Here is a 26,105-nt window from a genome sequence, read left to right as displayed (position 1 = left end):
TATGTTGTAGTTTTCATATGTATTCTGCGTGACTTGTGGGATCTTAGTTCGTTGACCAGGGATTGAACCCGTGCCCCCTACAGTGAAAGCACAGAGCCCTAACCACTGGACCTCCAGGGAAGTCCCTATCACTTTTGCTTTCAGCTGTCAAACATACTTTAAAGAACTCAAGAGGAGGAGGATAGTCCATTATATTTACCCAGATTTTTCTCCTTTGGTCTTCCTTCATTCCTGATGTTCCATTTCCTTCTGGTATTATTTCTCTTCTATCTAAGGAGGTTTCTTTATAACTTCTTATAGAGCACATACACTGGCAGCAAATTCTCTTGAGAAAGTTTTCACCCTCATTCCACAAAGATTTGGGGGGGCACATCTAGAATTCTAGACTGGCAGTTCTTTTCTTTCGGCACGTAAAAAGTGTTTGTTTGTTTTTTTCCACTTCCTTCTGGGTGCCACAGTTTTTGTTGAAAAATCTACAGTCCCTGGAATCCGTATTCTCCTCTGAGTAACGCATTTTTCTCTGGTTGCTTTCAAGATTTGTTCTTTGTCTTTAGTTTTCAGCAGTTTCATTATGATGTATGTGGGTGTGGATTTTTTGGATTTATTTTTTTTGTATTCCCTGAGCTGCCAAAGTCTGTTGGTTTATGTCCTTTGCTAACTTGGGGAAGTTTCAGTCATTATTTCCTCAGATATATTTTTTGCACCATCTTCTTTCTCCTCTCCTTCTGGGACTCTGATGACACAAATGTTACATCCTTTAATTTTGTGCACAAGTCCCCAGGGCTCTGCTCACTTTTTTAAAACCCTTTTTCTCCCTGTTTTTCAGATGAGATCATTTTTATTTTTTTTTTTTTTGCGGTATGCGAGCCTCTCACTGTTGTGGCCTCTCCCATTGCGGAGCACAGGCTCTGGACGCGCAGGCTCAGCGGCCATGGCTCACGGGCCCAGCCGCTCTGCGGCATGTGGGATCTTCCCGGACCGGGGCACGAACCCGTGTCCCCTGCATCGGCAGGCGGACTCTCAACCACTGCGCCCCCAGGGAAGCCCGAGATCATTTTTATTGATCTGTCTTCATGTTCACTGACTCTTTCCTCTTTTTCTTTATAAAGAAGTGATTATTTTTTAAAATAAATTTATTTATTTATTTTTGGCTGAGTTGGGTCTTCATTGCTGCGTGCGGGCTTTCTCTAGTTGCAGTGAGCGGGGGCTACTCTTCGTTGCGGTGCGCGGGCTTCTCATGGCGGTGGCTTCTCTTGTTGTGGAGCACAGGCTCTAGACGTGCAGGCTTCAGTAGTTGTGGCACGTGGGCTCAGTAGTTATGGCTCACGGGCTCTAGAGCGCAGGCTCAGTAGCTGTGGCGCACGGGCTTAGTTGCTCCATGGCATGTGGCATCTTCCTGGACCAGGGCTCGAACCTTTGTCCCCTGCGTTGGCAGGCGGACTCTTAACCACTGTGCCACCAGGGAAGCCCGACTCTTTCTTTTATCATATTCATTCTGCTATTGAGCCTATCCAGTGGTTTTAAATTTTTCAGTTACTGGATTTTTTAGTTCTAAAATTTTCATTTGATTCTTCTTCATATCTTTTGTTTCTTTGCTGAGACTTTTTTTTTTTTTTTTTTTTTTGCGATACGCGGGCCTCTCACTGCTGTGGCCCTTCCCGTTGCGGAGCACAGGCTCCGGACGCACAGGCTCCGCGGCCATGGCTCACACGCCCCCCAGCCGCCCCGCGGCATGTGGGATATTCCCGGACCGGGGCACGAACCCGTGTCCCCTGCATTGGTAGGCGGACTCCCAAGCACTGTGCCACTAGGGAAGCCCTTTGCTGAGACTTTTTATCTTTCCCTTTGTTTCAAGAATGTTCTTCCTTACTTCTTGGAGTACTTTTTATAGTAACTACTTTGAAGTCTTAGTTAATTCCAATACTTTGTTGTCTTGGCACTGGTATCAGTTGATTATCCTTTCCCATGTGAGTTGAGGATTTTCCTCATTCTTTGTATGTTGAGTGATTTTGGATTGATCCTGAATATATGAATATTACATTATGAGACTCTTGGTCTTGGTTCAGTCCTGTGGAGAATGTTGCCATCTTTGTTGTAGCAGACACTCAACCAATTTGAGTTCAGATTCTAAGTCCCTACCAGCCTTCTGTGAGTTTCAGTATCAATTGTGTGTTCAGAGTCTTCATGGTGCTTTTCAGATCTGCCCCTACGTGTCACTCCGTGGCCAGTGTGGGACCTTGGCAGGGTTCTCTCCTGAAGTTCAGTACCCAGAGTCCACAGTATGCTGTTTAGGGTTCTACCTACACATGCTCATCTCAGGACTGAGCCCGGGGGCTCATACACACTTTATGGGGTTGTTCTCCTGAGCTTCTCCTGTTCCACAGTCTCCCCAGTCCTTTCCAGTTCCAGGGACCCCTTCTGTTTGGTTCTTCAGCCAGAAAGCAGGGGCGTTATTTCTCCTGTTCTGCTACCTTCTTCCTGGGACTTAGCTCACATCTGTGACTAAGCAAGAGAAGGACCAAGAGAGAAAAATTCAGTGGGGTTTTCACCTGCTTCAGCTCCTCCAATTGGAAAGGAGGCTTCCGTCCCGCAAAGTTTTAGGCATCTGTGGACCCCTCTGCTGCTGGGGATTTGCTGGGAGACTGGGGCGTGAGAGCTCCAAGAAGACAGAAGCACAGAAAAGGAAAAGCCCTGGGTTTGGGCTCACTGCCTCTGAGAATTAGACAACCGCTTCCCTGCTCCCCAAGCCAGGACCAGCCTTCTGGAGCTCCGCTGATACCTGTTTCTGGATATCGGGTCATATTCAGTCCAGGCTGGCGGTCCTGGAGTGGGGAGGTGGCAGGATCACCACCATGTTGGGGGTGCTGCAAATTCTGATGATCTTCCCTCCTCGGCCTGCTACTGTTTACTTTCCAGAGTCCTCCAATAGCTGCCCTGTCCATTCTGCCCACGTTTTATAGCCACACTCAGTGGGTGAGACAGGACGGAGTGTGCTCACTCCATCTCACTCAGAACCATGAGGAAGCCAGAAGACGGGAGTTTTAGAGACGTTCAACAAAAAGTCCAGGTTAAACGGACACATGAGGAAGTCAGAATGTCACTGATGCAGGAGAACTGTGGCTCGTGTGGAGAAGGAGGAAAATAAAAGAGTAAAAGTTGAAGGATTGGGTGGATGGTAACAGAAATAACTGACCTGCAGCATCACGTAAAGGACTGATGGAAGGAACCCTCTCCCTGAGCTTCCCTTACCCCATCGTTACGTATCTAGCCTTGCACAGTGTGAAGGGGGTTCCTTCTCACCCACTCAGGTTGCCAGGTTGAAGGGAATGGTTTACTGTAAGCAAATGAGCTTTATTCCTCTCCGTTGGGGGTGTCAGGAAATGTACACATAGAGAAGCAGGGAAAGGTCTCTCTGAGATTCAAGAGGCTTTCATCTAGCGTATTTGGGTATTTGTATCCAGGTGGTCACCAATGTGTATAGCCTCGTGCTGCAGAATCCGATCTGGGCTTGATAAAGAATTAATCTCTTAGGGGACTTCCCTGGTGGCTCAGTGGATAAGACTCCGCATTACCAATGCAGGGGCCCAGGGTTCGAGCCCCGGTCAGGGAACTAGATCCCACATGCATGCTGCAAATAAGGAGCCTACCTAGGGCTTCCCTGGTGGCGCAGTGGTTGAGAGTCCACCTGCCGATGCAGGGGACGCGGATTCGTGACCCGGTCCGGGAAGATCCCACATGCCGCGGAGCAGCTGGGCCCGTGAGCCATGGCCGCTGAGCCTGCGCGTCCGGAGCCTGTGCTCCGCAATGGGAGAGGCCACAACAGTGAGAGGCCCGCGTACAGCAAAAAAAAAAAAAAAAAAAAAGGAGGCTGCCTGCCGCGACTAAGACCCGGTGCAACCTAATAAATAACTAAATCTGCTCCCTGGAAAGGATCTATTAAACATTAAAAAAAAAAAAAAGAACCTCTTAAAGTAGATCCTCTCTCTCTCTCTCTCTCTCTCTCTCTCTCTCAAATAAAGCAAAGCCTTTATTGCAAGAATAACTCTTGCTTTGTTAAAAGATTTTCTGAATGAGAGGACTGCAGATACCGTTAAGTGTCACTGAATTTCAGTCTCCATGTGTTGACCCAGATGAAAGCAAAAACCATCTGAAAATCGTAAGGCAGCACTTCGGAAGTGGCCGTTTTCTCCAGGGTCTCTGATACTGATGTGATCTTTAAAGTCCCCATTGCCCTGTCGATTCATGTACTGAACATTCTTCCAGTGCCTGACAGGAATCCCATTCAGAATTCGTACAGTACTTTAGCCATTTGCCTTCTTCTTTTCTGGTTTGTTTTATTAGTTCATTTGATCCTTATGACAACAGTGTAAGGCAGACAGGATAGCTGTGGCGTTGCCCTGTATTATTTTTACATAGTTGTAATTACAGGGAGAATATAAATTTACATCTCGGTTTTTCATTTCCCACGTCTTTTTCATTTAACAGAAGTATTTTCACAATATGCCATGTTGTCATTATTGCTGTCCTATTTCAGTGGAGTGCCAGAATTAATGTAGCAGAATTGACATGACCTTCTTCTTGTCGAGCGTTTAGTTTATTTTCACTTTTTTTGCTATTATAAAGCATGCTGCATAGAGGTATTTGGGGCCATTTGGGGGGTTAGTTCCTTAGGATAAATTAAATAGATAGACTTAAAAAATATTTTTAAACATGTTTCAACGTTAGGGAGGATTTCAAAAGACCACAGATGACCTAGAGAAAGCACCGGTGTGACACAACCACAATTTTCAGATTTCTCCATGTTGCAGAGCAGGTTTTGTATGTGCCAAGAGATTTAGCCAGAGGGAGGTGGGTGGTGTGTATAGGGAAATGAAGAAGGCATTAGCAAAGGCCCAGTGTGTGTCAGAGAGAGGGAAGGAGGAAACTAGCTTGATCATGCAGAAGTTCTGTCTTGAAGAAACCAGCAACCCATGCTTCTGTGAGGTTGCTTTTGAATGACAACAGCATCCCCTCTGCATGTGGCCATTGGAGAGCTGCGTGGGCAGCCTTGACCAGCTCCAGATGGCAGAGCTCCTTGACCAGCAGCCAGAGATGAAGCTAACTGGTGACGGACACTAGCGGGTTTCACGCAGAGTGCTTACTGCGGTCTCCAGGTGATCCCACATCCAGGAGGATTTGCCCAGAGCCTTCCCTCCCACGGAGGCACAGATGTCCGTTTGCACGGCTCTTCGTTTTGGCCCTGAGTTGGGCCAGTGGAGCAAAGCACCAACCCCAAAGAGACTAGATGTTGTTCAGTTCCATCCCTCACCCACCTTGGGTTCTAGGAGAAGGACCAAGTTTCAGAGCTTTTAGGGAGCCTATCCTAATCCGATGGAGTGCGGCTGTCTTCGTGCCAGGGGTGGGGGAAGTATGCAGTTATTTTGCCACGTTACCCAAAAGGATGGAAGGCCAAGGCCGTCTGTATCCAGATCAAATCCGGCTGTCACTGAATCGCCAGCTATGTCCTTCTCCTACTAAAGCAGTGCAGCTGCTCACAGAGGGAGGGATGTGCCTAGTAAATTCGAACATTTGGTTATAATGCAACCACCTCGGTAAGTCAGTGGTGAGAATTAATGGGAAACACCTGCCGCCAAATTCCTCCTTGTGGCCTTAAACTAGCGGGCTCGCCAATTCATTGAAGAACTACCTGGGATGAATTAAACACTAGTAAAGTGCGTAAGGTACATCCACACCCTGGTGGGAGGTGACTTGAGACTTCGAGCAACTTTGGAAAAACTAAGAAATTTCAAAGCCTCAGACTGGGGAGGACCTGTTGGTTTGTAATCATAGTATACCCTTTCCTTCCTCCCTAATCCAGTTGGGGCTCGTTGAATTCCTGGACCCTTCTGATTCGGGCAGTGTGGTGGTGAAAAAGGATTTGCTCTGGAGCCGTCTGCACTGTTGCTGAACCGAGGCAGGCAGAGTCACTAGACTGTAGGGAACTTGTCTCTTCCACGGCCCTTTTCCCCACACTTAGCACAGTGCCTGGCCCGTCGTGGTGGTTTTAATAGGGACCCAGTGAGGTCAGGTGTGCGGGAACCAGCAGATGGCCCCTTATCTCTTTTTCCTGTGAACTGTGAATATTTTAGACCTTTCCTTTTTCCTGGAGGTCATAAAATAAGAGTTATCTTGGATATAACCATTACGACAGCTGCAGCGGAGAAAAACCTGCCTTAAGTGTCATAAAATGTTATCTCCGGATGGAATTGGCATGAAACCCTAGAGGTCCAGCAGCATCTCCCGCTAACAGCGTGCTAACACCTTCTGCTTCCGGCTTCCCATTTAGAAAGGAGACTCTTGAGGGACCACTCCCGGGGCTGGTGGAGACGGCTGCCTTGCTGGGACTCTGTTCTCCCTTCTGGAAGTATGGAGGACAACCTAGTCCCTTGGTCACATAGCCACTCCTCACAGATTTGAATCCGCTGTCTTTTTGTGTGTGTGTGTGTGTGTGTGGCCACGCAGCATGTGGGATCTTAGTTCCCCGACCAGGGATCGAACCCGCGACCCTCCCACGTTGAAAGCGTGGAGTTTTAACCACTGGCCTGCCAGGGAAGTCCCTGAATTCACTGTCTTGTTTCCCAAGTTACTTACCCCTCAGTAAATCCCCTCAACTTTCTCACCATTGCTCATGTGACACGGTTATCCAGTGGGCTTTTGTTTTTCTTCTCATGTTGGGGGATGCGCTCTGCTTTTTTACACGTCTTCCAAACATTTATTAAATTAAAATACTTGTGCCAGTTTATTACGTTTTCCAAAATGATGGATCCTGCCGAGTCACTTTGGGCTTAACGGCTGGGGACAACAAGGCCTGGGTCCCCAGACGTGTTTACTGAGATTTGCTGCCCTAAGAGGAGCTGGTTACTCCTTCCAAGGGGTGGGGTTGGACAGAATGGTCCAGGAGCGGCCTGACGGGCGGAAGCAGAGGTGGGTGAGTGAAACCGTCTCTCCTCTTTTGGGTCAGGTGCTTCCGTCAGGGCAGCCCAAGGTCAGTTTCGAGTTTGCTGTTATTGTCGGCGTCACACCCATTGACTCGTGTGTCACGTGTGCCGCCCGAGAACGAGCTGCCTCTCGACATTGGACTTGTGAAACTTTGAGTCAGGAGGTCAGACTCCCTCGCTAATGATTTATAAGTTATTCAGAGACAGAGGCCACACTGTCACCATCTCTTTGCTCCCACAGCAGGCCTGGCACGTGGAAGGCACTTGGCTGGTGCCCAGCGAATGACCACATTCCCCGTCCAGGGGCATCTTTTAGACTCAGCCTCCCTGAGTCTGCCGGAATCTTTTGGGTCCCGACTGTGTCGTTCTCTGAGTTAACTTTCCCTCCGGCTTTCGGCTCCCCACGTTCTCCGCCAACATGTTACTGCCCTCAAGTCTGAGTAATTAATGAAGGGGTAGGATAGAGCCGGGCTGGAGTCCTTGGCCCATGAGCGGTAGAGACATCTTTCCAAGTTGACGCTGGGGGAGGGGTTCAACCACCATCTTTCTTCAGATTGAAGACCCCGTCAGTTGTAAGATTCACCACTATTTTACGCACAAGGAATTAAGATGCGGCACTGCCGTTTAAACTATGACATAATGCTCTCTTGTCCCTAGAATCTTATTGTGTCTTTCTTGTAAGAACGCCTATAGAATGACTTGGGCATAGATTATTATGAAGCATCCCTCTTGTCCATAATAAAGAGGAAAATATAAGGAAAATAAGTTGGTTAAAGGGCTTCTAAAGCTTCCTCACGTTCGGAGGCCTGTTCTGCAGTTGCCTCAGAGCCGTTGAAGTGCATGGGTTTCTGTAACATACCATCCTCTCTGCCATCTGCGTGCCCTTTACGGGTCCACTTCCCTTTGGGGAGGAGGGGAGCTCGGGGGAGGGGAACGAGGTGGGGGCTTGTCGTGTTCTATTCCCTGAGGCGGGTGGTGGATTTCGGGGGGAGTTCGCTGTGTGGGAATTGATTCACTTTGAGTGATGTGACTACAATTTATGTGTTTTGAATTGATTTTTAAAATAAAAGAGTAGAAGAGGCTCTACTCCTGTCTCTGGACAATGACAGCTGTATCCCAGCGGGCCTGGCTGGGAGCGACGCTCAGACACATCTGATTTCAGAGGTCTTAAAGTGCCAGAACAGTGCATTTTAGGATAACGAGATACAGTATGGATGAAACCACCCAATTACACAGCATTCAGGCCACATTTTTCTGTTTTGTCCTCAGAGCTGTAATGCGTTTGTCTAGTATCTTGCTAAAGCCCTTGTGCTGTTTCCACTGTGTTCCCTTGATTGGCGGGTCTGTAAGACTCACACACACTCACACACACACACGCGTGCGAGTGAGGCTCTAGAGCTCATTCCCTTTTGAAACCAGGTTACGTATGTCCCTGTCCCTCCCCCACCCGTCCTCTCTCCTTCCTTGAGGATGAGAGCTCATGGCTCGGAGACTCCCTGCGGAGGCTGTGGGTTGAGATTCCTCACCAGCTGCTCAGTTCCCGTCTCCTTAACCAGGGTGGGCTCTGATCCCGATTAAACCCCTGGAGCTGGTGCCTCAGGCAGGGGTTTGGGGTCGCCCCTTCCCTGCACCCCTCCAGCTCTAGTTCTGTTTCGATCACCAAATCAGAATGTTGGCGCCAGTGCTCTTCAGAGAATTCTGCCGTGAATGGTGGCGATTGGTGCTTGCCAGAGCCCCGGGGGACATCTGATGTTTGAGGGAGAGGGACCCTCATGGGCATATTATTAACTATGACGTCTCCAGGTCTGTGATGCTCCATCCCTGCGCCACCGAGGAGATCTTACCTTCACCCAGTAGCGTGCTCCAACCGACAGATACCTGCTCCAAATGCATGTAACATGTGCTTTCAGATTTTTGGAGATCCATTTAAAAAATGTATGTTTCAGCATCTCTGTATCTTTTACAGAACCTGTTAGAGACTTCCACTGTAATAATCAGTGTCTTTTCATATGAGGATCTTCTTGACAAATTGATTTTTAAGTTCGGTGTTTGGATAAAGTTCACATACAGATGAGTTTGTCGGAATGAAAAGAATTTGTGACCCGGTGTGATTCCCATTTTTGCTTTGGCTGCCAGGAAGCTCCACTACATTCGTTGCCCGACTGCAATAATGGGTTTCGATTCCACTGGCCTGAGGTTGCCCTAGATCCACATTGACTGGACATAAATCTACGTCTGAACAGTTGCACGAACACACTGACATCTGAAAGCATGCTGACACTTCTTACTCGACACGTATTCATTCTTCGGAATGACTCTTGTCTCCTAGCCCCAAGTAGCGCCACATTTCTTCCTGATTCCAAGGCAGTGTCAGTTATCACCCAGCCAGAAAGCGCTGAGGGGATTTATCCATCTGTAGGGCTGCGCTGTGACCAGCCCCTGGCAGAGGCAAACGGAGGTCCTTGTTAGGGTCTCGCTGCAGGAGAGGTTCTGAGCGACAGGAAGCGGGTTTCCACGAGCCTCAGTTGTGGCTGCGGTCCACCTGGGGGTCTCTCCTCAGCCCCGCCTCCCTGGCCAGCCCACAGGGTCTCTCTGTGACCTGTGACCTATGAGCAGGAGGGGTGCTCGGGGAACAGATGCGGACGGAGGTGCAGGAAGAGCCTGTGCGCTGTGAGGCTGATTGTTTGTGGCAGGCCGGGGAGGTGTGGAAGTGGTACCTGCACCCCGTGCTGCTGGGACCCTGCCAGGGCACAGGCGGGCGCATGGGGAGGGGAGGAGGGCTCTGCAGAACCTTGAGGTTTGCAGTCCATCCATCGTGTCCTCAGCAGTCTCTACAGGGCGAAGGAAGCAGCAGCGGGTTGAAAGGTCTCCCTTATTTCCTCTCCCTCTCCTCTCCTCCAGCTATTCCAGTGAGGCACAGTTTTCCTGGAAACCGTGCATTATAAGTCCTCTCATAGCTGAACCGAAACAGATAACAGTAATCTAATCATCGATCAAGTTCACTTGTCTCCCCTCCTCCCTGCAGCCAAACGCAGACGGCCTGTCGACCTTCTGTCAGGTCCATTTGAAGTAAAACACACCTCGGGAGAGCAGAGCAGACCCTGTCCACTGGGGTCCCCTGCAGGTTTGTAGCTGTCACGAGAGGGACAGCCACTAGCTAGGTGCCAAATAAACATGCGAATTTCTCTCGCCGTTGAAATGGTTAAAAAAAAAAAAAAAGGGTTTGCCTTTTGACCAAGACCAGAAGGGCATCCACGAGAATGGAGATGGGATTTTTGTCGGCCTGGTGGGACCAGGAGCTTTTTCTCCCTCTTCTATTTCCAAATCTTTCTCTAACGATACATTTACGATAAAGGGAAAAGAAAATAATCTCCACAAGCTTGACTTGAGTGCTGGAGAGAATCCATCTAAGGGATGTGTGTGAAGCCCTACGTCAGGTTCTCGGCGCCAGCGGCAGGGAAGGTGTTTGTTGGGCGTGGCCCGGGCTTGCCTTCTAGGCCAGCGGTCCCCAGCCTTTTCGGCACCAGGGACAGGTTTCGTGGAAGACCATTTTTCCACGGACTGGGGGCCGGGGGCGGGGGCGATGGTTCAGGCGGTAGCGCGAGCGACGGGAAGCCGCAGATGAAGCTTCGCCCGCCCGCCCGCCGCTCATCTCCTGCCGTGCGGCCCGGTTCCTAACAGGCTGCGGCCCGATACCGGTCCATGGCCCGGGGGCTGGGGACCCCTGTTCTAGCACACAGCACAGACTGGGGAAGGCGATTCGGCAGCCCCAGCAGAGCCTCACTGCTGTGCAGGCCTCTGACCCTGAGCTCCGCTTCTGGAGACGCACCCGCAGGAGAGCATCAGAGAGGCTGCTGCAGGGCCCACGTGGTGACTTGAGAGCCTGGGCTCGGCGTTCACCTGAGTTTTGACTCTGGGCCCCGTCACTTCCGAGCTGTGTGCGGGGGTGGGGGGCCTCCTGCTTCCCCACCCCCGCCTCGATTCTCTGATGCTGTGAAAGGAGGGGCGGGTGGGGTGGAGGGAGCCTGAGCCAGCGTGTGGGCTGTGCTGGTCCATTGAGGCTTGCCGTCTCTTCTTTTGGTGGGAGGAGCAGCACGTCTGTTGGCTCTGGGACAGTAAAGGAGAGGGAGCTGCCTGAGACGGATGGCAGAGGCAGAGTTCCAGAAGGTTCCGGAGGCTCCCCCGGCCCCGGGAGCCTGTGTGATTGCCCAAGGTCAGCCTGCTGGAGGAGGGCTCAGTCTGGGCACGCCGGGGGCTGGGGAAATCAGGGTTTGAGCAAAGGCCCTGAGGATGTGGCGCAGCAGCCACAGACGGCAATCTCCTTCCGAGTTCCTGCCGCAGCTGGGGCCACGTGGTGCGGGGATGTGGGCGGGAGGCGGGGCAGGAGGTCAGGAAACCTCCCCCCGAATGCGCCCGCCGGGACCACGTCCCCTGGCCCCCTTGCGCTCGTTCTCTTCTCCAAACTGCTGCCACGGCTGCCTGCCCATCACCCTGAGAACCCAGTCGAGGCTCCTAGTGTCTCACCTGGCCCCCCTTGCCAACCTCCTCCCTCCTCAGCCTTCCCAGTTCCTGAACTTTCCGAAGTCATGGCTGCCGAGGGCCTCTGTGTGGGCTGTTCCTCCAGCCAGACCCCTGTCCTCTGCTCAGAAGACAGCCTTCTCCAGCCTTCTCGAGCCTTCTCGGCTGGCCCAGCCCCCCTCCATCTCAGCTCAGATATCTACCTCCCTGACCCCCAGTCCGAAGAAGCCCCCTCTCAGCGCTCAGAGACATGGGCTGACTTAGAATTTTAGCCTAATTTGATGGGTAGAAGCTTCTGCCATAGGGCCTAAGAGGTGAATTGTAAAGATGCGGTTGCAGGGAGGTCTGTTTGGCTGCAAGTCTGTAGAAAGCATTTTAAACATCCACGCTGTCTGTTTGCAGAGATTCCGCTGTGATTTAAAACCCTGAGTCTCAGAGCCTGTGGCCCTGCAGTGGGTCTGGGGACCTCCTTGTACACAGGACAGAGCAGAGGGATTGAGTGCAATCCACAGACACGTTCTCTTTGGTCCATGATGGGTTTTGAAATAAATTTAAATTAGTTGCCAGTGTTGAAGACTTGGAAGATTTCATGAAGTGGATTCCAGCACTTTTATAGAAAGCTCTTTAGATCTGATCCCGCTGGGCCCACGATCCTGAGTGGCAGCCGCTGGCTGGCCCTCCTCGGGGACAGTGCAGTCAGTCCCCACTGGGCCCACTTCCTCTGTGTTCTGCAGCTAGGAGAGCACGGGTAGTCGAGTGAGGTGTGTGATCCTGGTGTCTTGAGAGTGACCATCACCTTGTCCTGGACAGAGGCCCGTAATTACGTTTCCTTCCTGGAGAAAGAGGGTGGGGTCACTTCCAAGGCCCTTAGCATAAGTGGCCACTTCACCTGCATCTCAGCTCCGGGAGCAAGGTTGGCTGAGAGATGAGATCCCGGGCAGAGGGACCCGCACTCTGCAGCCCATGCTGCCCACATGGTGCCCAGGACTGGGCCCCCCCCGTCAATTTTGCTTCCTCTCCTGCAGGGCCAGGCCCCTCACCTTGTCCGCTCCTTCCTGAGCCCACAGAGGAGGCTTCTGGGAAAGGGTGACTCATGCACTCCCCGAATTTCCAAGCTAGAAAGGCGCTGGGAGAGCGCCTTGGGCCGGACCAGAAATAGCCGTAACCATTGGGTCTGACCTTGCCCCTCCTGTGCTGTCAAGTTCTGCTTTGGTAAATAGATGCCGCCCTTCAGACCAACCACCTGAAATGTTGCAAGATACAGTAACTTGTTTCCTTTTCCTCTGAATTTTTATTGATTGTAAACTCCACTGTTAATGATAATAAAATAAAAAGGGGCGGTTATCTCGGTGCCAGCACTGTAATACATCTCTATCTCCTTTTTCAGTCCTTTTTCACTTGTATACGTGATTGTAATTATAGTACAATTAAAATTCACTCACTTCAGTATTTCTAGCACCCAAAACAAGAGGTTGGCCTGCAATAGGATTCAGTAAGTATTTGCTGATTGTGGAATATTTGTTTGACTATAAAGTGAGCATTTTTCTAATTGCATCATACACTGATTACCATTACATCAAGTTGTTAGAATATATTTGCCACTTTACTATATTTAGATTTTTTTCCCCTATTTTTCAGGACGATAACTAATGTTGCAGCGAGCGTTTTTCTCCACATAACTGTTTTTGACTGTTTGGAATTCTCTTCTCAGAATAAATTCCAAGCATTTGAATTCTCGGATCAGAGGAGAGAAAAATAAAAATTATAGAAATTGCTTTCTAAAGTCTTATTTATCCCTATTGCCGGGATTGTTTGAGAATATTAGTTTTATCTTAATCTCATGTGCTTTTGGGTTATAATTTTCAAATTTTTGCTTATTTTGTAGTATAAGCAGGTACCTAATTGTTTTGATTTGCCTATCTATACGTGTGGTTTTGATTTGCCTATCTATACGTGTGGTTATTAGTATGGGTTGAAGAATTGTCTAAGCACTTAATAATAATACTTCCTCTTGTGTGCCATGCCTATTTGAGTAGTTTGTGTATCTGTTAGAATATAGATTTTTAGTTGGATTTGGGTGAATTTATCATACAGATATGATTAACTCAATTTTCCTATCATAGTGGCTGCAAACATTTTCCCAGTGTGTGATTTTCCATTTTTAATATCCGGTGAGTCATTATAGGTGTCATTTTCTGTCCTTTGGAGAGTCTGTGAGTGTGGTTGCCAGAAGGACCTTAGAGATCTAACCTGACCTCAGTGTCTGACGGGGACTCTGGCCCAGAGAGCAGAGACCACAGCTCACCAGCCCTGCTGGCGAGAAGGGGCCAGGGCTACCCTGGCCCTGGCCCAAGACTCCTTAGTCTGCGTTGCCACCTGAGCTCCTAAGACTCCCTGTTGCTCTCCTGGCCCAGAAAGTTCTTTTGAGCTGAGGTGTATGCGTCTCTGTTTTGGACCAAGGCGGGCTTTGTAGGACTCTCCGAAGGGGGGCGGTTGCCACTCCAGTGACACGGAGCCAGCCATTCCATCCTTCTGACTCAGGGCATCTAAAAATATCCCGGGCTGGGGAATTTGGAGGAGCCCGTAATCGATTCGTGAACATGAAGCTCTTAACGGGCAGTGAACGCAGCTTTGATATTGAATTACCCTCAGAAGATGCATTAGTTTCACAGTATCGGCAGCCACCTGTCTGCCAGGTGTTGTCCTAGATATTTGGGGTCTGTAGAGGTGGAGGATAGGGACAGTGCCCAGGATCAAGTTGGATTCTTACATCAGGAGGGCTTTAACTTACTGCTTAGCTGTCCGCCCATCGTCATGGGGGAGGGAGCCCCAGAATTGGCAGGTGACCCCTGAACTGACCAGCAGGAGACTGGTTTAGAAGCCAAGATCCTAATGCCAGCTCTGCCTACACCGTTGACTTCCCGACTCTTAGAGCGTGTTCACGGTCAGGTCTGGTCATCCACTCAGCAAACGTCCAGTGGACACTTAGTTAGTGTCTGTGCTGGGCACTCACATGGCTACCAAGGTGGCTGAGGCATGGTCCAGCCCTCAGGGGATTGTACTTCAGTGGGACAAACAGAAATGCCCACATCTACCTGTGAAACAAGCAGACTTAGAAATGAGTGTAAGTAAAATGCCAGGGGGGCCACACAGGAATCAGTAAATAGTTTGCACAGGGTTTGAGTGGAGCTTCTCAGAAGAGATGGCACTAAGCCGGGCCTCGAGGGATGAATAGAACTCCGGTTGGGGCTGAGGGAGGAAGATGGGGGAGAAGGGAGAGGACCGTCCAGCTTCAGGGGCGGAGGAACAGACACCAGAGGTGGATGCCGTTGCCCAGTGTGGCCATAGGGCAGGGAGGGGGCAGGGAGGAGGAGGTGGGTCCTTCGGCAAATGCTGCTTAGAAACCGTCAGAGGGAGGGGCTTCCCTGGCCATCCAGTGGTTAAGACTCCGCGCCACGACGGCAGGGGGCGCGGGTTCAGTCCCTGGCTGGGGAACCAAGATCCCGCATGCCGCGCGGTGCGGCCAAAAAACAATGAAAATCATTTTTTAAAATGTGCCAGCAGATCTTGTGTCTGGTGAGGTGCTTAAAAAAGAAAAGAAAGAAACCATGGGAGGGTTTAGGGGGATGATGAGAGGGGACATATATCTGACAGCCAGGAAGGTGCTGGGTCTTGAGTGGGAAAATGCTGAGAAAGGAACCCGGGAAGGGAGAGACGTGGGCCTTGGAGACTCGTGCGCTTAGCGTGTGCCTGACGACACCGTCTTCAGTGGTTGGTGACCCAGCAGGAGTGGGCGGCAGACAGCCATCTGCGGTGATTTCTATTGGTTGGTGACCCAGCAGGAGTGGGCGGCAGACGGCCATCTGCGGTGATTTCTGTTCTGACTGGCCTCAGTCTGGTCGGCCAGAGTCGGGAGAGGGCCAGGGGGTGCAGCCCCCTCAAGGTCTCCTTGCTTAGTTCGGAGAAATCCTGACGGATGGTGTGTGTGTGTTCATTGTTTGCCCACCGTATAGCAGGTGTTTAACAGTAATTGGGCAGTAGGAAGATGACATCAGCAGACAGGTGGCCCAAATTCTGGAATTTTGGAGCCTCTTACAGGGCATTCGTGCCCTAATTCTTTCCCGTTATATGAAGAGAAGCTCTCGTGGTGATGATGACGTGTCTCTGCTTCCATTCCAGATGCCTTAGGGCCCCGTGGGCCGCCCCAGAGGACTCAGTCCCGGTGGCCAGCGGCTCCCAAGCAGCTCACGTGCGCTCAGCCTCAGGCTCCCGCTGACGCACCTGGGAACCTCGCTCGCCAGCCCCCACCTGGCATCCTTGCCGGCAGTGCCCCCCACCCCCCCGAGCCATGGAGGCCCCCGAGGTCCCCGTGGGCTCACTGATTGACTTCGGGGCCGGGGCCAAGCCATCCACCTCCTCGCCCCTGGAGATGCTGTCCCCAAAGCTGCAGGACGGGGACAGCTCCCCGGGTGAGGGTGCGTCGGAGAGTGAGACCACGGAGTCGGCCGACAGCGAGAACGACATGGGCGAGTCGCCCTCGCACCCTTCCTGGGGCCAGTGCCGCCGCTGCTCTTCCAGCGAGTCCTTCTCCTCCAACCAGAGCACCGACTCGGCCAAGGATGCGGAGCTGCTGGAGCTCCGGGAGTTCATGCGCGGCTACGTGGAGAAGATCTTCTCCGGAGGGTGAGCCCCTCGCAGGGCGCCACCGGCCGGGGCTCCAGGCCTCACAAGCTGCTGGGCCCCTCGCGTCTCCGCCCCACCCCAGTGCACATAGGCCCCCTTGGGGAGCTTCTGCCACTCCTTCCCTCCGCTCAGGGCCCTGGCTTTGCTCCCGCGGCACCTCAGGTGAGCCCCCATGGGCACGCCTTCAGAGGTGGTGGTTAGCTGGCAGTGACTTAGGAGCAGTACAAGGCCAGGAGGTTTCAGTTACCCGCAGCCCTTGGGACGCTCTCGGGCAGCTGAGCCTTAAGCAGCTGCTCGGATGGGGACCCACCCTTGCACCTCTTTCTGGCCTCGCGTTGGTGGTTCTTGACAGTGCAGACAACGAGCAGTGACAGTGGTAGCACAGGTGGGGCCTGGAGTGAGAGCGGAGGCCGAGGAGCCGGGAATCTGACTCACGGCTGTGGCCGTCCCAGCAGCAGAAAGGGGAGCACGCCGCAAACTCGGTTCAGGCCTCAGGCCTTGACGGCCGGTCTTGCATCGTTCACAGCGGTGCGCGAAATGCTGGCGGTCCTGCCCCTCAGGTCGTCTCTGGGACCCGCAGCATCAGCATCGCGGGGTGGGGGGGCCGAGAAATGCAGAGTCGTGAGCCCCACCTGACCCACTGAGTCAGCATCTGCATTTCAGTGAGGCCTCTACCCGTGCACGCATTGCGGCCTGAGGGGCTCTGGCTGAAGGGACCCTTTTCCAATGTCGTTAAAGCGTAAGAAGAATTTCTGCCTGTTGACGCCACGCACCGAGGATGTTCCTCCCTGCTGAGGTTTAGGCCCCTGGTTTGTTAGCTGGCAAGGTTGATTTCCACCTTTTCCAGGTGTGCCTCCGTCTTCTCTGCAGTTAGAAGGGGGCGGAGCTCTAGGATCCTATTGACTGTCCCCAGACTGCTTTTATGTTTGATTTTGAATGCATTCTGGGAGAGCGGTAGATGTGGCTTCCTACTCATTTTGTTTGACTGACACCGAAATTAGTCAGCTTTTTCTGAGCACACCCAGTTCATGCAAAGGGGAGAAAGCCCAGAAGCTCACTAATGTGCCAGGAAGGCCAGTCTAGATTTGTGACAGGCAGTCAGCAACATGGAACGTGGACAAGTGAGTCAGATGCCTCTTTAAGAGCTTCCCACAACTCCCTGCAAACGCCCGGCGAATTCTCACATTTCATCTGGTGTCGGTACTTGGGATAAGTGAGACCAAGATGTTTTCTATAAAACCTTAAATGAATGAAACTGCAGAAGCCAGTGGATCCTCAGCCTCCTGCTTCCCCCTTTTAGTCGTTACATTTGGGGTAGAGTACTGGCCCCCCCCCCACGAAGATGATTGGAAGTGGTTTGAGATCAGGTGAGCATTTTGTCCACCCTGGCGGGGGTGACCCCCCCAGGCCTGGGGTCCCCCGATCTTCACCCCTCACACGGAGCCGTGGAGAGTCAGAGAGCAGACCGGCTCTTCCGAAGTGCAGAGGAATAAGCAACCATGCCCTCCTTCTGACGGCTGGAGGTGGCGTCAGACCTCTTGCGTTTCTTGGCCCCAGTGGGTCCTGCTGAGACTGAGCACATTAGGAATTCTTGAATCCAGTCGATGGCTCCGTGCCGACCTCAGCAGCAAAGATGGGGGGCGGTTGGATGAGCTGGAGAGCCAAGCCCTCGGAGAGTTATGGAACCCTTGTGAGTACCCAGACCTCACTGAGGCAGGAGGTCGGGGGAATGCACGTGGGCTTTGGAGCCAGGAGGTCTGGATGGGGCTCCCACCTGCCACTCCCCAGCTGTGTGTGATCCTCCGAGCCGGGCTTCTCATCCTGGAAACAGAAGTAATAGTGTTTCCTCTCGGGGTTGCCCGGAGGCTGAGATGAGCGTCCACACTTGGCGGGGGCGAGTTACCGTCGGGGTTCCGTGGTGCGGATGCCGAGGGCCGACAGCACTTAGGAGTTCCTCTCCTTCCTCTTTCCCTACTGTAGCCATTTTTGTTGCAGAGGATGAAAGCTTTCCTGTCTTTTCCCTTTGCCCTCTTTTCCAGGGAGGACTTGGACCAGCAGGAGAAAGCCAAGTTCGGAGAGTACTGCAGCAGTGAGAACGGAAAAGGCCGGGAATGGTTTGCCCGGTACGTGAGCGCCCAGGTAAGAGGGGTGACGCGGGGCTGTGGTGTGGGGCAGCCCACCCGCTCTGGAGAAGGGAGTTGAGGAAAACGATTCCACCGGAAAAAGAGTAAAGCTCGTCTAGAGATGTTATAAAGTCTAATTAGAATAGTGGAAGATGCCCCACTAGAAAGGAATGCTGGGCCGTCAACCTCATGAAATTCCAGAAAAGTTCGCTTTTTTAAAGACCAGCACATGGGCTATGTCCACACATGTTTTTATTAAATAACCTACAATATTCCATTTTTGTAAAGATAAAATATTCAAGAGAATGACAGCCATGTATGTAAGCTCAGATAAACAGTAAGTTTTAAAGACAGTCAGTAGGTTCTTTTTATTTTTTTCCTGTAAAGTGGATTAAGTTCTTCGTTTTTAAAGGATCTTTTGGTCACAAATAATTTATTCTTCCAAGAAAAATTAGAAAATACAGATAAGCAAAAACAGAGAAACTGCCCATACCTCACCCACCCAGAAAACAGCCAGCATTGTCATCTTGGGGTCCCATCCCTCTGTAGTTTCCCACACGAGGGTGAGCGCGCGAAGCTCCTGGTTTTAAAAGTCTCACAAGGAGACGCAGGAAACACCTGAGTGATGGTCGGGGGTGGGGCAGCCCTCTGCTGGGTCCTGGTCTCTGGGTAGCAGGGCCTGTCCTGGGCTCTGAGCCCCAGCTGTGTTCAGAGATGCTGGGCGGGGTGAGCACGCAGCCCCTCTGAGCTGGGTGCACCTCCGCCAGCGGCCCCCTGACGCGGCTGCCCTCTTCCCGGACAGCGCTGCAACTCCAAGTGCGTCTCGGAGGCCACCTTCTACCGCCTGGTGCAGTCCTTCGCGGTGGTCCTATTTGAGTAAGTGATGCTGCGGCTTAGCGCCTCCGTCCTGACCTCTCGTCCTCCCTCCCTCCCTCCCCACCTGGGAGACCCCAGTCGTGAGAACCAGCCGCATGCGTCATCAGCTCAATTGCTCCCCTCCCCCACCACCTCCCCTCCCCCGCGGCGGCAGCATTGTCTGGAAGTCGTGACCAGTATCCAGTATCTCACGGGTGGGGGGGGGCGGCGGGGAGTGAGCGGTCCCCACCTGACAGCAGCGGGCCCCGGGACAGGCTGTGATTACACAGCGGCCCTGCCCTCCTCCAGCTGAGGTCTGGGGTTCTCTGGATTTCCTGTGGTGAAGTACTCTAAACCCGGTCACTGCCCACTAATGAGATGGTTGGGTGGCATCGCTGCCCTGAGGTCTAATGAGGCACCACTGGGGCCTTTTATCGCCGAGGACAGCGTGGGCTGGGGAGAAGGGCCCCCCACTCCGTGTGGCCGGGGGGGCCGGCCACCTGCCTTGAGGGGCTCCTGCTGAGGCCCGCGCACGGCTCTAGGACTCCTGACCCTCTTCCTACATCCTGTCGTGCATCAGAGCCGCACGCGCCCTCCACAGTGTGAACCGGAGCGGCCGTGTCTACCTGGGGGATCGTGTGGGTGGGGGAAATGCGTGGGACAGGGAGGGAAGCTCTGACCCTGATCTGACCTTCGGTTGAGCCCGCTTTCCCCCCTCACCTCAGTGTGGCCTCGGAGCAGGTCCTGGTCCCCTGGCTTAGGCCGTGGCCACTTCTCTGTGTCCCTGTGTCCTTCCAGGCCTGAAAACTCCTCCTTTCCTGTCCCTTCCCCTTCTTCTCCCAACAGAAATGTAGCTGCTCTCTTGACTTTAATTCCCTGTCTCGGTGTCTCCCCAACTTTCTCTGTCCCCCATGCACACGGGGCATGTACTAGAGGAAAATGGCCAAAAGAGAGGAGCCCCTGTTTTTCCTGCACTTGCTCTCAGAATGTCCCAAGTTCAGCGTGTGCTCCCCAGGGGTGGGGGCGGGGATCTGGGTCTGGGAGCTAGTGTGGGTGGAGGGACAGAGGCCCTCACTGAGGTAGCCAAGGGCCCACGCTTGCTTGCCTCGGGAGCTTCAGTAAAAGAGCCCCAGGGGTCGAGGGTCAGTGTGGTCTCCTGCCCCAAAGACCCTTTGACCTCGAGACGTTTGCATCCATAATTTTCAGGAACCTGTATTTTGTGTAGATGGTGCCTGTCTGCATGGTAACGTGCTTATCTAACTCTCAATTTTTCTTCCAGTTTTTCCTTAGATAAGCAAACTGGTAGGTGGTGGGGGGGGGGGTGTAGTTAACCTCAAGTTCCAACCCTGACAAAACACAGAATCTTTCATTACTTTGTCCGTGAGCGTATATTTTTTTATGTGGTTGCAAAAAAAAAAAAAGAATGTACAGAAGTTTAGTTTTTTAGATTTATTATTTTTATGTCAAAAAGATAAACAAAAATGGCCCTCACCCCCACGTCTAGATAATTTCTGTTGATTTTCTTTCTTTAAGTAACACTAGTCCAAGGTGAAAAACTAAACAGGAAAGGAAAGTACGTAAGGGAACAGGAAGGAGAGGCACAGAAGCCTAAGAGGGAAAGGAGGTATTCTTTCACACCCTCTTCTCTCACTTTTCGTCCATCTCTCAGTGATAGCCATCTTAATAAAGCGCATACCAGCAAATAGATATTTTTTCTAAAAATGCAGTACTGGGCTTCCCTGGTGGCGCAGTGGTTGAGAGTCCGCCTGCCGATGCAGGGGACATGGGTTCGTGCCCCGGTCCGGGAAGATCCCGCATGCCACGGAGCGGCTGGGCCCGTGAGCCATGGCCGCTGAGCCTGCGCGTCACATGCCGCGGAGCGGCTGGGCCCGTGAGCCATGACCGCTGGGCCTGCGCGTCCAGAGCCTGTTACTCCGCAACGGGAGAGGCCACAGCAGTGGGAGGCCCGCGTACCGCAAATAAAAAGGCAGTACTGTGCATTTGCACTCAGTGCTGCGTCTGTCACAGCTGTGGGGTGTTGTCACACATGAACGTACACATGCTCCATAATTAATTTGGCTCCTGCCCTGTCGCTGGGCATTTAGCTGATTCCTCATTTTCTTCTCTCATTTGCAGCGCCACAGTGCACATCACCGTAGCTTCTGCCACTGTAACAGTACAAATTCTTAGTGGCCGACAGACCCTCTTTTTGAAGTGTTTCCCCCCTTTTTTGTTTGCTAAATTGAATGGATCCACGTATATCTCATACTCTCAATGTAGTAAGTGTGATATAGTAAGTATTAATATAATCCTTTATATTTGTAGGATATCGTTTGGCATAGCAAAGGTTCTGGCGCATCATACTTTAATTTGATTTTCAGCAAGTGGTGTAGGGTACGTAGGTATTCACATTCCCGGTCATTCTCAGGGTGCTGTCCCTGGGCCAGGAGCCTCAGAGCATCCGCTTCCCAAGGCAGTTTGTTGGAAATGCACATTCTCAGGCCCTGCCCCAGACCTGCTGACCCAGAGACTCCGGGGTGGGCCCGGCAATCCACATCTTCACATGGCCTCCCCCACTCCCCCCTGCCAGGGGACTCTGCTGCTGCCCACATCGGGGGGGCGGGTGTCATCTAAGCCACTGCTCATTCCTGAGAAGTAGGGGCTGGACGGGGCCAACGGTTTAAGCCTGAGACCTGAGGCCCAACCTCCAGTTCCGGGTCTGCTCCTTGGGGTAGGGCCCTGGCTCTTCCACCTTGAAAGTGAAGCGCCTTAGTGCCCTAAATCGGACCCGCTCCCGGGCCGGGTGCCTGGACCCAGGGGAGTTCTTTCTGTGGCTTCTCCTCTGGAGTATCTGGGGAGTGAGGTACTAGCTTAGAGGTGTCTGTGGAACATGCTCGTCTTGTCTCAGGAACGTGCAGAGAGGACCCGGTGGAAGGATCTGTTAGCCAGTCGCCTCTCTTTCCATTTCAGGTGTCACCAGATGGACGACTTCGGGCCTGCAAAGAACCTCATGACCATGTGCTTCACCTACTACCACATCGGTGAGACCCGGGGCTTATGTGGCAGGCAGACCTGTCCCCTTCCAACGCCACGTCAAGTGGGGGTTTCCTAAGGCAGAGCTGCGAGGCATCCAGAAAACAGAGGGAGCTGATATTAGGGCGGGAACAAGGAGGAGGGAGACCCCTAGAGCGGGAGGCGAAGAACGGTCCACAGCGTGGGTCAGGAGGCTGACGGCCCTGGCTGGGAGGACACGAGAAAGTAGACACACGGGCAGGACGTTTCAGGGTAGACGCAGGACATCGTCTCATGTTCTGGCCAAATGTGACACAGGGTCAGCCGTGGACGGGGGGGACCTGGAGCAGCCCGGGGTCTGGGGCAGGGCTCGTGGCCCTGGGGCCTCCTGGTGCATCGCAGCTGGGGGCAGCTGGGGGGCTCCCCGTGTTAAGCTCCTTGGGCTGTGACCACTGGCGCTCGTTCAGGCCGCCGTGAGGGGAGGGTTGCTGAGGGCTTGCCCGCGGGCTGCAGCTGGGTCAGGGCAGCACAGGCACCAGTGGGCTGGCTCTTGTGGCGCGTCCCCTACCTCTGCAGCTCAGCTTCATCGTCTCCTCGCCTCAGCAGCCCACCCTCTCCTCGCTGCTCTGCGCCATTGCAGCAGCTGCTCTGACGGCCTTAGCGTGGAGCCCTTTGATATGGGGCGGGACACATCGGTCCGTGCACAGCCTTAGGAAGGGACATACCTCTTTTTCCCTCGCTGCCCTTCTCGCACCGTCTCCCATGTCCAGTGGCCTCCCTGTTTCAGGACCAGCCCAGGTGCCAGCCAGGCCGTCTGGAATCCGCACGGCCCCTCCCTCCACAAGGAGAGACTCTTGTGTCTTCCTCCATCACTTTGTACGTTACACTTTCCCTGTGTGCGCTGCTCCCCCGCCCTCTGGACTTGCTGCTTCTTTGGGGCTGGGTCCCTGCCTGTTTCCTCTGCGGCCCCTGGTGGCACCTGGCTGACTTGTCCACACTGGGTGCTCAGCGACCGCCCGAGAGGGCAGGGGCCCCGGCCCTCCATCTGCTCACGGGCCTCCTGAGCCTCTTGCTTCCTCCCGCCGCCATGTCTGGCCATGGCGGAGGGAGGTGGCCCCGGCCTCTGTGGTTCCATTTGGCTCTCATCCCTGCTCTCTCCCCCTCCCTCCAGGTAAACCACACCTGCTCCCCTCCGAGTTCAAGGAGAAGCCGGCCGGGAGCATCGACTCCTACTTGAAGTCGGCCAATAGCTGGTTAGCGGAGAAGAAGGACATCGCCGAGCGGCTTCTGAAGAACACGTCGGCCAAGACGGAGAACGTCAAGGGCTTCTTCGGGCTGGAGACCAAGCCCAAGGGGCCCCTGGCCAGGAGAAGCGAGTGAGTATCGCCTGCGTACGTCCCTCCCCGACCGTGGGTGTGACAAGGAGGCCACCCTGGCCCAGCGTCGGGAGCATCTCTGCGCCCTCGGCCGTCACGGGGGCCTGAGAGCTGCTCCCGGGGGGCAGCTGCCTCCCCAGCCTCCAGTTTTCTGGGGCTTCCAAACGCTGTTCCATTTGCTGACGTGCTGGGATTCTCCCCGTGGGCCCGTGTTTCTAGGGCTGGAGAGGAGCGCGCGGAAATTGTCGGTAGGCAGAAGGGGAGTTACACCCCCCTCCCTGCACCCCGCCTCCCGCTGCCGTGAGAGAAACCGCGTTCCCCAGGGCAGCGGTGTTCCCATAGCCACTCGGGGACCCGCGGGGGGCGGGGCCGCGTCCGAGCAGTGCAGGAACCGAGACTTCCACAAAGCAGGGGTGCCCTGTGGTCCCCGCCGTCCCCTCCGACGGCTCGGTTACAACCAGCCCACTTGGCTTTATTCCTCCTCTGGTCTGGACAGTCTTGGATTCAGAGAAAATGGCACAGAGGAGCCTGAACGGCACATCTCAGTTCTAAAAGGCTGGCAGGTGGTACGAGTGGCATTGATTTCGTAAATGTGTTTGCAGAGAAGACCACCTTCGGTTTACACATTGGTTATGAGGCATCATCCCGTTTCAGCAACGTAACAGGGTTCTTTGGGTCGTTTTGTCACTGCTATGGTTTCTCTCCCCAAGGGAGAAAGAAGGCAAGTCCCAGGAGAAGCCGCGGAAGACGGGTGAGTGCCTGCCCGTGCTCGTGGGGCCGGGCGGTGCCGTAGCAGCGCCACGGGGCCTCAGTCCGGCCCACGGGGAGCCGCAGGTCCCTGGACGCCTGGGGCTCCAGCTCCCCCGTAGCAGGGGACGCTGTCCTACTGCGCTCTGCTCTGGTCTCTAACCGCTTCCTGAATTTCCGCGGAAAACCCGCCTCTCTGGGGATCAACTCCTCCTCCCAGGGGACTCAAGGAAAGTATCCCCAGTGGTGGGGGAGCTGTTCCCGGGACCCTCCCTGGGGAGGAGTCCTCAGGGCCAGGCCTGAGAGCCGCAGGGCAGGTGCCATGGAGTTTCCGCTGTATGTTTGTGTGACCTGTGGGATGATGCGGGGCCTGCTGGGAGGGTCGCTGGAGTCGGGGCGGGGCGGGGGTCTGCCTTGCTCAGTCTCCCTCCCCCTCCCACAGTGACTGTGTGCAGCCCAGAGGAGGAGAGGAAGGGGGAGAAGATCTACCTGTACACACACCTGAAGCAGCAGCCCATCTGGTAAGGCCACCCTCGACGTTTGTCACCAGGACCCATGTCTCCATCAGAAGTGAAGGCCAGGGCTTCCCTGGTGGCGCAGTGGTTGAGAGTCCGCCTGCCGATGCAGGGGACGCGGGTTTGTGCCCTGGTCCGGGAGGATCCCACATGCTGCGGAGCGGCTGGGCCCATGAGCCATGGCCGCTGAGCCTGTGCGTCCGGAGCCTATTGCTCCGCAACGGGAGAGGCCACAACAGTGAGAGGCCCACGTACCGCAAAACAAACAAACAAACAAACAAAAGAAGTGAAGGCCACTCACGCCTCCTAGGAGAACCAAAGGAGAAAAGATGGGCGAGGATGCAGGGAAATTGGAAACTCGTACACGGCTGGTGGGCTTGTCCCACGCAGCAGCCACTGCGGAGAACGGTCGGGCAGCAGTTAAACAGAATTGTAGCCCATGACCCCGGCAGTTTTACTCCTGGGTAGATACTGAAAAGAGTTGAAAATAGGTACTCAAGCAAAAACCTGTGCACGTATGTTCATGACAGTGTTATTCGTAAGAGCCCAAAGGTGGGTACATGAAATGTGGGCTGTCACTCAGCCACGTAGGGAATGAGGCACCCACACCTGCCACAACGTGGGTGGACCTGGAAAACGTTCTGCCACGTGACCCAGGCCAGACACAAAAGACCACGTAGTGTATGTACACAAAATGTCCAGGAGGCAAAGCCCTGGAGACAGAGCAGATCGGTGGTTGCCCGGGGCTGGGGGAAGCCGGGAGCGCGGTGATGAAAATGTCCCGGAAATGGATAGTGGCGACGGTTGCACAATTCTGTGAATATACTAAAACCCACTGAACTGTGTCCTTGAAAAGCGTGCGTTTTACGGTGTGTGACTTATATCCTAGTGCAGCTGTTCTGTGTGTGTCAGTAATGTACACACGTGACGGTCGTGGTTGCAGTGGGAGACCAGTGGTCAGGGGACATCTCGCCCTCTGTCTTTCTCTGAGGACGCTCTCGTCCCTCTGAAGCCTCTCCGTCGGTGGCTTTTATTTCCTCACACGTAGGCGGTGTAGTAGCTCCTGGAACCCCAAGGGTGTCAGACGTGCCCCTCCCACGAGGATCACAGTCTAGCTGCGGTGGGAGAACCTGGGGCGGCAGAATGGGGCGCGTGAGGCACGCGGCCGGCCGGGGCTGGGCTGCAGCTGTCCCGAAGCCTCCGCGAGGAGAGCCCACCCTGCAGGGCCAGCCTCGGGGGGAAGCAGGGAGAGGGAGCCCAGCAGCCCCGGTCCCACCGTCTGACATAGCTTGGGCCCCC

The 26,105-nt window shown here is 53.6% G+C and overlaps 1 protein-coding gene across 7 annotated transcripts in view; it reads left to right on the top strand.

Moving 5' to 3' along the window:
* Positions 1–26,105, top strand: part of KIAA0513 (KIAA0513 ortholog) — a 60,896-nt gene that overhangs the window by 21,951 nt on the left and 12,840 nt on the right. For all 7 annotated transcript variants that reach the window (XM_033844609.2, XM_033844608.2, XM_033844610.2 and 4 more), the window contains 7 exons: positions 15,675–16,178; positions 18,218–18,317; positions 19,104–19,177; positions 22,127–22,197; positions 23,340–23,544; positions 24,255–24,295; positions 24,734–24,812. In XM_033844609.2, coding sequence (XP_033700500.1) covers positions 15,844–16,178; positions 18,218–18,317; positions 19,104–19,177; positions 22,127–22,197; positions 23,340–23,544; positions 24,255–24,295; positions 24,734–24,812 — 905 coding nt within the window. In that variant the 5' untranslated portion in view covers positions 15,675–15,843. The remainder of the gene's footprint in view (positions 1–15,674; positions 16,179–18,217; positions 18,318–19,103; positions 19,178–22,126; positions 22,198–23,339; positions 23,545–24,254; positions 24,296–24,733; positions 24,813–26,105) is intronic.

The sequence above is a fragment of the Tursiops truncatus genome, chromosome 19 (assembly GCF_011762595.2).
Source record: "Tursiops truncatus isolate mTurTru1 chromosome 19, mTurTru1.mat.Y, whole genome shotgun sequence".
Classification (NCBI taxonomy): domain Eukaryota; kingdom Metazoa; phylum Chordata; class Mammalia; order Artiodactyla; family Delphinidae; genus Tursiops; species Tursiops truncatus.
This window is presented reverse-complemented; position numbering and strand designations above follow the sequence as displayed.